Source organism: Chiloscyllium punctatum, chromosome 14, assembly GCF_047496795.1.
Source record: "Chiloscyllium punctatum isolate Juve2018m chromosome 14, sChiPun1.3, whole genome shotgun sequence".
In the NCBI taxonomy this organism is placed as follows: domain Eukaryota; kingdom Metazoa; phylum Chordata; class Chondrichthyes; order Orectolobiformes; family Hemiscylliidae; genus Chiloscyllium; species Chiloscyllium punctatum.
The window spans coordinates 49,879-63,185 of record NC_092752.1 but is presented as its reverse complement, the minus strand read 5'-3'; the positions used below and the strand labels follow the sequence as shown (position 1 = coordinate 63,185).

At 48.1% G+C, this 13,307-nt stretch overlaps 1 protein-coding gene across 1 annotated transcript; it reads right to left on the bottom strand.

The window, feature by feature from the left end:
• Positions 1–986: 986 nt before the first annotated feature.
• LOC140485516 (uncharacterized) lies at positions 987–10,570 on the bottom strand. Its single transcript, XM_072583692.1, has 3 exons — positions 10,162–10,570; positions 7,302–7,463; positions 987–6,887 (listed from the first exon to the last, which is right to left on the bottom strand). Exon 3 carries the CDS (start codon positions 2,667–2,669, stop codon positions 1,965–1,967), a length of 705 nt encoding a protein of 234 aa, XP_072439793.1. The 5' UTR covers positions 2,670–6,887; positions 7,302–7,463; positions 10,162–10,570; the 3' UTR covers positions 987–1,964.
• Positions 10,571–13,307: the final 2,737 nt, after the last annotated feature.

Genomic DNA, 13,307 nt, shown 5'->3' with positions numbered 1-13,307 from the left:
AACATAGAAGAATACAGCGCAGTACAGGCCCTTCGGCCCTCGATGTTGCGCCAATCAAAGCCCACCTAACCTACACTAACCCACTATCCTCCATATACCTATCCAATGCCCGCTTAAATACCCATAAAGAGGGAGAGTCCACCACTGCTACTGGCAGGGCATTCCATGAACTTACGACTCGCTGAGTGAAGAACCTACCCCTAACATCAGTCCTATATCTACCCGCCCTTAATTTAAAGCTATGCCCCCTTGTAATAGCTGACTCCATACGTGGCAAAAGGTTCTCACTGTCAACCCTATCTAACCCCCTAATCATCTTGTCCCATTGTTTCTCACCTTGATTTCCATATATACAGCAGCGTGGTCGGAAAATGCTATACTACCTATTTTACAGGATGATATGGAATTTTAAAAAATCGAGGGGGCAAAAAACATATTAATTCTGGTATGGCATTTATGTGGATTGGAATAAAAAGAAAAATCTGCCCTGTGGATGAAGACATCTCCATACATCTACTAATCTAATTCTTTGTTCAGATCCACCAATTGTCTAGATCTGGGAGATACTCCTACAGTACTCTTGGGAATCCTATCTATTTCCGGATCCATAATACAATTAAAGTCTCCCCCTATAATTGTATGACAGGCACCAAGAGCCATCAATTTTGAGAAGGCTTCCGTTATAAATTTAAAGGGGTGTGCCGGGGGGCAGTACAGATTTAAAATCCCATATTCCTCTCCATTTATAAGGACTTTAATCAGAATATATCATCCAGATTCGTCTTTTATCTGATTTAGGATTTTGAAAGGGAAATTCTTCCGAACAAGAATAACAACTCCCCTACTTTTTGAGCTAAAAGAAGAAAAAAAGGCCTGATCAAATCCACCCTATCATAATTTCAAGTGTTCTTTATCCGACAGATGTGTCTCCTGTAGGAGAGCTATATCAACTCTTTCTTTCTTAAGATTTGATAATATTTTCTTCCTTTTGACTGGCGAATTACTCCCCTTGACATTCCAGGTGCACCACTTAACCGACTGATCAACCATAATCATCTGGGCAAATCCGAGACCCCTCGGGAGGGGAAACCCTATCCAAAACATCCCGAGCATAGAGCATATAAAATTCACAAAAATAAAGGCTCTCTAATATACTCACAACAGTATAATAAAAAACTATTTCTAAACAATTAAAAAAACGTATTTAAATGGAGATTTTCCCCCTTGTTCCCAGGGGGTGTCACTTCCTTTCCAAAGGTCCATCATATCCTCTCCCAACCAATGCCCCACCCTTGACCCAGCCGCTCCTCAATAGGATGAGGAGAATTCAGATATAATACAAAGCTAGAGTTAACAGTGAGCAACCTACCCCCACCCACCCACACCTGGATATATTTGGTAATGTTAATACCATGTATAAACATATATAACTATAAAATTACAACCTCAACAAATAATAATAAAATATAGTAATACAAAATAGCAAGGGAAAACAACCCTGCTCCTAGAGACAGAGGTAAAATAGAATAAGGTAACCACCTCCCCCCACCAACATTAACTAAAGCTTATATATATACATATATATGCATACATACATACACACACACACATATATATATATACATAGAATAATTTAAAAAAACCCCAAGGGCGGGAGAAAATCGTTAAATAGAGAACAAATAAATAAATCCCTCTCCCCACCCCCCATGATAATATTAAACAGTAAGGTAAGAAAAAACAAAAAGGAGGGGGATATAAACCAAAGTGGGGGGAAAGGCAAACCAACATCCATTATCTCTTACAGTTTATCTAAGAGAGTCCAAGAATTCCTTAGCCTTTTCTGGTGATCCGAAGTTATACACGGATCCTTCATGGTTAAAGCGTAGCGTCGCTGGGTAGCGTAAGGAGTACTGAATATTTAAGTCCCTTAAACACTTCTTCGCCTCATCGAATTCCTTCCTCTTTCAGACCAGAGCTGGGGAAAAGTCCTGGAATAACATGATCTTGGATCCTTTATAGATCATGGCTTGGGGGTCTTTTCCAAGATTTCTAGAAGCTTCTAGGAGTATCTGCCTCTCCCTATAGCTCCGCAGCCGGAACAGGACCGGGTGTGGACGCTGGTTCGAGCCGGGCCCGTGTATTGTGACCCGGTAGGCCCATTCCACCCTTACCTGGCCTGATCCAGCTTCCAGATTTAAAAGCTGTGGCAGCCACTGCTCGAGAAATGCTGTAAGCTGGCCTTCCTCTTCCCGTTCGGGAAGGCCCAGCAAACGAATATTTTTTCGACGACCTCGATTATCGAGGTCATCAATATGATTCTCTAAGATCCGGACTCGCTGTTCGAGAGTCCGGACCTGATCCACAGCCGATTGCGCTGTAGTTTCGGAGGTCGCGGCCTTTAACTCCGCCCCTCCGACTCGGCGCTCGATTTCCTGGATGTCTCGGTCGTGCTTTTGCAGCGCGGCCGAGAGTGAGTCCCATCGATTTCGGGACTCCTCGATAAAAGCGTTGATCTTCGCATCCAGCTTGGAGATCAGCTCCACAAGGCTTGTCACTGTCGGTAAGTCCCCCGGGGCGGCTGTGGACGCCTCAGCTGCAGCTGGAGAGGGAGAGGGTGGGGGAGGGGTTCCTGCCCGCTGAGAACTGCGGGCTCCCTTCCCTTTAGTCATTTTTACTGAAGATTATATTGTTTAAATTCAACACTAAGCAACTAATTAAATTAAACAGCTATTTTAAATGATTTGGTGAGTGTGGTGGGGGTGGGTGACCCACTTTGCCCAAGCCTTAGGAGGAGCACTATAGACTCAGACTTGCTGGGTCGCTGCCATCTTGGATCCCTCGAGTTTTTTTTAAATTAGAAGAAGCATGAGTGGATGGAGTCAGGCTTACACAAAGCCAGGGTTTTAGTTTTGCTTTCAATTGAATTTGGAGGGTTTGGGGAGTTGGCTGTTGAAGCTGCTGGGTATTTCTCTCTCTCTCTGCTATAGCTAAAAGTTTGAGGAGTTTTTAGGCTGCTAAATCATATCTTTCAGAGTTCCTTTTCCCTGATCTGGAGATATCACATGAGAAAGTCTATTTTGCTGAGTTTGCCTTTACTGAGGATGTGTTCCAAGAATGCTTGGAAAAGTTGGTGATTAGTAGTTGAATAATATATTCTTTTGTTAAGTATTTCAATAGCATTAAAAGTGCTTTTTTTTTGTTTGTATTTTAACTGTGGTGTAAGAATAAAGTGTGTTTTCTTAAAACCTAGTAGTATGACCAATCAAATCACATCTGGAACACCACCTTATGCTTGCCCTTAACTAAGATAAAAGTCAGTGTTTAGCTTATCTCCTTGATATATTTTGAGGGGGTTTTGTCTGGTTCATAAGAAATTGGGGACTCTTCTTGGGATCAAATTCTGTAATTTCAGGTTTGGTTTAGGATTATTGGATACAAAGACAGGGAAGGGTGAATTTTGGTATTCTCTTTTCAGGTGGGGTTGCGTTCTGTTTGTTTAAATAGGCTGTGCCTTTGTGTAATAATGGCTCTTTCATCAGCTAAGCATTACTGGGTCTGGTAGAAATCATTTGGAGTGGTTGACAAGGGGTGAAGCCATATTAGATTTGGTACTGGGTAATGAGCCTGGCCAGGTGTTAGATTTGGAAGTAGGTGAGCACTTTGGTGATAGTGATCACAATTCTGTTATGTTTACTTTGTTGATAGAAAGGGATAGGTGTATACCACCGGTCAAGAGTTACAGCTGGGGGATAGGCAATTACGATGCGATTAGGCAAGATTTAGGAAGCATAGGATGGGGAAGGAAACTGCTGGGGATAGGCACATTAGAAATGTGGAGCTTATTCAAGGAAAAGCTACTGTGTGTCCTAGATAAGTATGTACCTGTCAGGGAGGAAGCTGTAGAGCGCAAGAGCCGTGGTTTATGAAGGAAGTGGAATGTCTGGTCAAGAGGAAGAAGGTGGCTTATGTTAGGATGAGATGTGAAGGCTCAGTTAGGATGCTCGAGGGTTACAAGGTAGCCAGGAAAGACCTAAAGAGAGAGCTCAGACGAGACATGAGAAGTTGTTGGCGGATAGGATCAGGGTAAACCCTAAGATTTTCTACAGGTATTTAAGGAATAAAAGAATGATTAGAGTAAGATTAGGGCCAATCAAGGATAGTAGTGGGAAGTTGTCTGTGGATTCAGAGGAGATAGGGGAAGCACTAAATGAATATTTTTCAACAGTATTCACTCCAGAAAATGACAATGTTGTCGAGGTGATTACTGAGATACAGGCTACTAGACTAGGTGTGATTGAGGTTCACTGGGAAGAGGTATTAGAAATCCTGCAGAGTGTGAAAATAGATATGTACCTTGGGCTGGCAAGTATTTATCCTAGGGTCCTCTGGGAAGCCAGGGAGATTGCCGAGCCTTTGGCATTGATCTTTAAATTGTCATTGTCTACAGGAATAGTGCCAGAAGACTGGAGGATAGCAAATATGGTTCCCCTGTTCAAGAAGGGGAGTAGAGACAATCCTGGTAATTATAGACCAGTGAGCCTTACTTCAGTTGTTGGTAAAGTGTTGGAAAATGTTATAAGAAGAGTTAGGATTATAATCATCTAGAAAAGAATAATTTGATTAGGGATAGTCAGCATGGTTTTGTGAAGGGTAGGTCGTGCCTCACAAACCTTATTGAGTTCTTTGAGAAGGTGACCAAACAGGTAGATGAGAGTAAACCAGTTGATGTGGTGTATATGGATTTCAGCAAGGCGTTCGATAAGGTTCCCCACAGTCGGCTATTGTACAAAATGCGGAGGAATGGGATTGTGGGAGATATAGCAGTTTGGATCAGTAATTGGCTTGCTGAAAGAAGACAGAGGGTTGCAGTTGATGGGAAATGTTCATTCTGTAGTCCAGTTACCAGTGGTGTACCGCAATGGTCGGTGTTGGGTCCACTGCTGTTCGTCATTTTTATAAACGACCTGAATGAGGGCGTAGAAGGGTGGGTTAGTAAATTTGCAGATGACACTAAGGTGGTGGAGTTGTGGATACTGACGAAGGATGTTATAGGTTACAGAGAGACATAGATAAGCTGCAGAGCTGGGCTGAGAGGTGGCAAATGGAATTTAATACGGACAAGTGTGAGGTGATTCACTTTGGTTGGAGTAATTGGAATGCAGAGTACTGGGCTAATGGTAAGATTCTTGATAGTGTAGATGAGCAGAGAGATCTATGTCCAGGTACACAGATCCTTGAAAGTTGCCACCCAGATTGACAGGGTTGTTAAGAAGGCATACAGTGTCTTAGCTTTTATTAATAGAGGGATCGAGTTCTGGAACCATGAGGTCATGCTGCAGCTGTACAAAACTCTGGTGCGACCGCACTTGGAATATTGTGTACAGTTCTGGTCACCGCATTATAAGAAGGATGTGGAAGCTTTGGAAAGAGTGCAGAGGAGATTTACTAGGATGTTGCCTGGTATGGAGGGAAGGTCTTACGAGGAAAGACTGAGGGACTTGAGGCTGTTTTTGTTAGAGAGAAGAAGGTTGTGAGGTGACTTAATAGAGACATATAAGATAATCAGAGGGTTAGATAGGGTGGACAGGGAGAGCCTTTTTCCAAGAATGGTGATGGCGAGCACGAGAGGGCATAGCTTTAAATTGAGGGATGATAGATATAGGACAGATGTCAGAGGTAGTTTCTTTACTCAGAGAGTAGTAAGGGTATGGAATGCTTTGCCTGCAACGGTAGTAGATTCACCAAGTTTAAGTATATTTAAGTCGTCATTGGACAAGCATATGGACGTACATGGAATAGTGTAGATGGGATGGGCTTCAGATTGGTATGGCAGGGCGGCGCAACATCGAGGGCCGAAGGGCCTGTACTGCGTTGTAATGTTCTGTATGGAAGTGAGTAAGATAAACCTTTCGGAATTGGCAGATAAGCTGATGTTGAGAATACCTGTGCCTGTGATGACAGGGAAGAGAATTCCCACAATAACTTAGCATTTACAATTACCAAGAATGCAGTCGGAGTAATTGGAAATAACCAAAACTCAATTGCAGATGAAACAGCTTTAATTAGGGGGAAAAAAGAAGAAAGAGAGAGATAATTGCAGCAGAACAAAGAACAAAAGAATTAAAATAGCTTGACTATGAAAAGGAAATGAAACATTTTGAATAATGATTAAATGTAAAAGAAAGGGATAATGAGAGAGGTGGGTGAAAGAGTTTCGACTTCAGAAGCTGGCAATACAAAGCCAAAGTCAATCTAAAATGGAGGCAGAGGTAAAAGGTGGGATTAGTTATGAGGACAGTGATGAAGAGCGAGCTCATTGTAGCCAAAGGCCTGGTGAGGATCTGTTTGATGACAGTGGGGGTGGGAGGAGAGGGGTGTGGGGGCATGCCGTTCCGGTTTTGGTGGATTCCGGGGCAACTTGCTCTTCAGCACCTCCCTCTGTGGCTCTACCCCTCAATTCCGATTCTGTTCATACTGTGGGTGTCTCCGGTATACCCATGGTTGAGCCCTTCTCTGATACGATCCCTGTTACCATCGGACCTGTCACCGTTCCCGATTCGGCTATCATTTCCCCTTCCTGTCCATTGCTTTACTCGGCTGTGAAACCCTCTATAAATTAAACGCTTCTATCCACTGTTCCCCTCAGGGTCTTGTCTTAGAATTTCGATTGAGACTCCACTGCCACGCACTGCACCTGCCCTCTTTACATGGCACTGTGCCAGTGCCCCGGTTCGCTCGCTTTTTGATTCCATCATTGTATAGTTGCGCTGGTGCCCCTTTTCTGCGCTGGGTCCTGTTGATTGGCCGCCCCCTTTTGAGACTTCCATGACACGGCTGTTCAGCTCTGCACTCACGACTCGTCATATTCTGCGCTTGCGGATTCACATCTGAATAAAGAAACCAACGTTACCCTTACTGGTCACCGCTATGTTAGACACAGGGGACCCTCTGCTGAAATCTCGCTGACATTTTAGCAGTCTCAGCTTTTCCTCCCAGACGTTATACCTTTAATTCCTATCATCCTCAAAACCCCCGGACACTGAGCGATTTATCCTCCATGCATGCCCGTCTCTGCGACCTTCCCTGTTCGTTTGAGCCCCTTACACCTGGCGATTCATCATCATTATATATTCGATCTTAACGGTTTCTCTTTACGTTTACTTGCCCTCACCATAACAGCTACCTTCACGGTTCTGGACCCCTCGCTGCTTCTTCCTTCGCTCACCCGCGGCTCCTGGAGGGTTTGCAGCCCGTTATGGGCGTGTCACTCTAACCATGGTCCTTTCTGCCCCACCACATACCGTCACCTTCAAGGCTGGCGCTCCCGGCCCTCAGTCTGCCAGTACACGTTAAACCTTCTGCGATAGAAAGGGTACGATCAGTCATTACTTCCCTCCTGCAGCAGGTCATCCTTGTGTCCATGCGGAGCCCCTGCATCACTCCCATCTTGCCGGTTCCAAAGCCTGAAAAACCGAACAGGTGGAAATTTGTGCGGAATTTACGTTCTCGAAACGTTATTGTTGTTCCCGGTTCCCCGTGGTGCCTGACACCAATGCCATCCTCACCACTGTCCCTGCCACCGCCGCTTGCCTTTCAGTAGTTGACCTCTGCTCTGCCTTTTTCTCTATTAAATTGTCCGCTGAAAGTCAACGCCTTTTTGCCTTTACTTTTGGCGACGGCCGTACACATGGACACAGCTTCCCCAAGGGTATATGGAGTGCCCCAATGTCTGTACTTCCGCTTTGGAGCGGACCTTTGAAACCCTCCACTTGCCTTGCACGACTTACTTGTCCCCTCCGCCTCAGCAGATGCCTGCATGCAAGACACTTTTACCCTACTTCAGAGCCTGGCACAGGATGGCCACAAAATGCAGTTCTGTCAGCCTAATGTGCATTACTTGGGCTTCTCTCTCTCACAGGGTATAAGACCCCTGGCCCCTGATTGTCCAGGAGGACCAGTTCCACCACAGAACACACCAGATGGCCTCCTTCTTTAGAGACCACAATTTCCCTTCCCACGTGGTTAAAGATGCCCTCCAACGCATCTCATCTACATCCCGCACCTCTGCCCTCAGACCCCACCCCTCCAACCGTAACAAGGACAGAACACCCCTGGTGCTCACCTTCCACCCTACAAACCTTCGCATAAACCAAATCATCCACCGACATTTCCGCCACCTCAAAACAGACCCCACCACCAGGGATATATTTCCCTCCCCACCCCTTTCCGCCTTCCGCAAAGACCATTCCCTCCGCGACTACCTGGTTAGGTCCACGCCCCCAAACAACCCACCCTCCAATCCTGGCACCTTCCCCTGCCACCGCAGGAACTGTAAAACCTGCGCCCACACCTCCTCCCTCACCTCTATCCAAGGCCCTAAAGGAGCCTTCCACATTCATCAAAGTTTTACTTGCACATCCACTAATATCATTTATTTTATCCGTTGCTCCCGATGCGGTCTCCTCTACATTGGGGAGACTGGACACCTCCTAGCAGAGCGCTTTAGGGAACATCTCCGGGACACACGCACCAATCAACCACACCGCCCTGTGGCCCAACATTTCAACTCCCCCTCCCACTCTGCCGAGGACATGGAGGTCCTGGGCCTCCTTCACCGCCGCTCCCTCACCACCAGACGCCTGGAGGAAGAACGCCTCATCTTCCGCCTCGGAACACTTCAACCCCAGGGCATCAATGTGGACTTCAACAGTTTCCTCATTTCCCCTCCCCCACCTCACCCTAGTTCTAAACTTCCAGCTCAGTAACTGTCCCCATAACTTGTCCGGACTTGTCCTACCTGCCTATCTCCTTTTCCACCTATCCACTCCACCTTCTCCTCCTTGACCTATCACCTTCATCCCCTCCCCCACTCACCCATTGTACTCTATGCTACTTTCTCCCCACCCCCACCCTCCTCTATCTTATCTCTCCATGCTTCAGGCTCACTGCCTTTATTCCTGATGAAGGGCTTTTGCCCGAAACGTCGATTTCGAAGCTACTTGGATGCTGCCTGAACTGCTGTGCTCTTCCAGCACCACTAATCCAGAATCTGGTTTCCAGAATCTGCAATCATTGTTTTTACCTCGTTGATTTTAACCCTACTGCGAATCCTCTTGCAAGGATGCCTGCCTTGAAGAAGTTTTCCTCCTCTCTCTACAAGAATCTCAGGGAGTCCCTCTCCCACTGCAACTCCCAGGTCATTTCCTCTGCCCTGAACCTCTTCAAACATGTCATGAAACAAACTCGCTACCACAGCCACGTTTGCTTCCTCAGTGCCTGCCTCCGTAACCAACTCATCCCACACGGACTCCGGACCACCTTTAAACCAGTAGAGTTCGGACCCGAACAGGACAAACAGTACAGACTACAGATTCAAAAACACCAGCAACAGTTCTCCTTCAAGATCCTCCGCTTCACGCTTGCAGCAATGCGCTGGCACCTAACCTCTCTACAGTCAGCCCTGCCTCAGCTGAGGGCCACACTCTCTCAAAATTGCAAAGGACCCACTCTGTACTACATCCTCAGGAGAATTCATACTCTCAACAAACAGTATTTCAATTCCATCTCAAACATTAAAAACTGTAAGTACAACAAACTTTTATCCACCCACCTCCATAACCAGCGCTCCTCAAACATTCCAGAACACTCCCCTGGCCTCAGAACCTATTGCACCATGAACCATGCGGCTGATGCAGCTACCACCCCCATGCTGATTGATGATGTCACTTCCGCTCCTATCATGGCCGCTCCCACAACCACTTCCACCCCTCACAATTCCTCATGCATCACACCTGACATCACTTCTGCTCTTCACATCATCGCTGATGCCACATGCTCAGTGATTCCCGCCACCCCTACTGCCGTGGTCACCACCTCTTCTGCCCCCACCAGCGCCACTCACCTGCATTCTGCTGACATGCCCCCCACAGACCCCACTGTCACTATCCCCACCCCCCAGAACCCCAAGAAGAACACTATCCCTGCTCATGACTCCACCCCCATTCCCCCCACCATCACACCCAGTCCAGTTACAGGTTCCGCCCCCACTCCCAGCTCTACACCCACACCAGATCCCAGCTCCCAGCCCTGCCGAGTTTTCACCATCCCTCCAGACCTCCCCCTCACTGAGGACGAACGATCAGTCCTCAGCAAAGGACTCACCTTCATCCCCCTCTGTCCACGCATCAATGAATTTAATACACGCCGTGACGTCGAACAATTCTTCCGTCGCCTCCGCCTCCGAGCTTACTTTCACAATCAGGACTCCCGCCAACCTTCCGAGGACCCCTTCGCCCACCTCCAACAGACTGCATCCACCTGGACACCCTGCGCTGGCCTATTACCTGCCCTCGACCTCTTCATTTCCAACTGCCGCCGGGACATTAACTGCCTCAACCTGTCTACCTCCCTCCCCCACTCCAACCTCTCACCCTCACAACGCGCAGCCCTCCAATCCCTCTGCTCCAATCCCAACCTCACCATCAAGCCAGCGGATAAAGGGGGCGCAGTGGTAGTCTGGCGCACTGTCCTCTACACCTCTGAAGCTAAACGCCAACTCGAGGACACCTCTTCCTACTGCCCCCTCAACCATGACCCCACCCCCCATCACCAAACCATCATCTCCCAGACCATACAGAATCTCATCACCTCAGGAGATCTCCCACCCACAGCTTCCAACCTCATAGTCCGGGTACACCGCACTGCCTGGTTCTACCTCCTTCCCAAGATTCACAAGCCTGACCACCCTGGCCGACCCATTGTCTCAGCATGCTCCTGCCCCACTGAACTCACCTCTACCTACCTTGACACTGTCCTTTCCCCCCAGTCCAGGAACTCCCCACATACGTTCGAGACACCACCCACGCCCTCCACCGCCTCCAAGACTTCCGTTTCCCTGGCCCCCAATGCCTCATCTTCACCATGGATATCCAATCCCTCTACACCTCCATCCGCCATGACCAGGGCCTCCAAGCCCTCCGTTTTTTCCTCTCCCGACGTCCCCAACAGTACCCTTCCAATGACACTCTCATTCGTTTGGCCGAACTGGTCCTCACCCTTAACAATTTCTCCTTTGACACCTCCCACTTCCTCCAGACCAAAGGGGTAGCCATGGGCACACGTATGAGCCCCAGCTATGCCTGTCTCTTTGTTGGCTACGTAGAGCAGTTGATCTTCCGTATTTACACCGGCACCACTCCCCACCTCTTCCTCCGCTACATTGATGACTGCATTGGCGCCACCTCGTGCTCCCGTGAGGAGGTTGAGCAATTCATCAACTTCACCAACACATTCCACCCTGACCTTAAATTTACCTGAACTATCTCTGACACCTCGCTCCCCTTCCTGGACCTCTCCATCTCCATTAGTGACGACCGACTTGATACTGACATTTTTTACAAACCCACCGACTCCCACAGCTACCTGGATTACACCTCTTCCCACCCTATCTCTTGCAAAAATGCCATCCCGTATTCCCAATTTCTCCGCCTCCACTGGATCTGCTCCCAGGAGGACCAGTTCCACCACAGAACACACCAGATGGCCTCCTTCTTTAGAGACCGCAATTTCCCTTCCCACGTGGTTAAAGATGCCCTCCAACGCATCTTGTCCACATCCCGCACCTCCGCCCTCAGACCCCACCCCTCCAACCGTAACAAGGACAGAACGCCCCTGGTGCTCACCTTCCACCCTACCAACCTTCGCATAAACCAAATCATCCGACATTTCCGCCACCTCCAAACAGACCCCACTACCAGGGATATATTTCCCTCCCCACCCCTTTCTGCCTTCCAAAAAGACCGTTCCCTCCGCGACTACCTGGTTAGGTCCACGCCCCCAAACAACCCACCCTCCAATCCTGGCACCTTCCCCCTGCCACCGCAGGAACTGTAAAACCTGCGCCCACACCTCCTCCCTCACCTCTATCCAAGGCCCTAAAGGAGCCTTCCACATCCATCAAAGTTTTACTTGCACATCCACTAATATCATTTATTGTATCCGTTGCTCCCAATGCGGTCTCCTATACATTGGGGAGACTGGGTGCCTCCTAGCAGAGTGCTTTAGGGATCATCTCCGGGACACCCGCACCAATCAACCACACCGCCCTGTGGCCCAACATTTCAACTCCCCTCCCACTCTGCCGAGGACATGGAGGTCCTGGGCCTCCTTCACCGCCGCTCCCTTACCACCAGACGCCTGGAGGAAGAATGCCTCATCTTCCGCCTCGGAACACTTCAACCCCAGGGCATCAATATGGACTTCAACAGTTTCCTCATTTCCCCTTCCCCCACCTCACCCTCGTTCTCAACTTCCAGCTCAGTAACTGTCCCCATAACTTGTCCGGACTTGTCCTACCTGCCTATCTCCTTTTCCACCTATCCACTCCACCTTCTCCTCCTTGACCTATCACCTTCATCCCCTCCCCCACTCACCCATTGCACTCTATGCTACTTTCTCCCCACCCCCACCCTCCTCTAGCTTATCTCTCCACGCTTCAGGCTCACTGCCTTTATTCCTGATGAAGGGCTTTTGCCCAAAACGTCGATTTCGAAGCTACTTGGATGCTGCCTGAACTGCTGTGCTCTTCCAGCACCACTAATCCAGTGTCTACAATTATCAGCGTCCCTTCTCCTGCCATGCGTACCGAGCTAATGTCCTTTTTTGGGGATGGTGAATTACTGTAGGCACTGGATTCCTGACCTTGAGATTGATGCACCTCTCAGGGAGGCTTCTTCTCCGAAACAACCATTGATAGTACAGTGGACAGCTGAAATGACACATGCTTTTGAAGAGTTAAAGCCAAGACTGAGTTCTGCACACACCCTGGGTCTTCCAGATTGCTCGCAGCTGTTCCATCTTTTTGTTACTGAGAAGAAGGAAAAGCTTCCGGCATTCTGACACAGATTCATGGGGATCTCAGGCGCCCTGTAACGTTTGACTCTGTACAGTTACCACCTTTTGTGAGAGGAATGCGGCATGTTTGCGAGCTGTGGCGGCTGCCTCCATAATGGTTGAAAACTCTACCCCTCTTTGTGCTGGATCATCCACGCACAATTTTTGTTCCACAATTGGTTTCCCTGCTGTTAAATTCCACAGCAACCCAACGTTTTACTGCATCCAGGCATATGGGCTATGAGGTAATCCTACTATCCTGTTCCAATCTTACATTGCGCCGCGCCCCAGCCCTGAATCCTGCAAACTTCCTCCCTGCTACCGACCACTCTCTGACAGCTGACCCATGGTTGTTTGCATATTGTCCATGAGATCGCCACCGCTCGTCTCGATCTTTCTGAGACCCTTTGGATAAC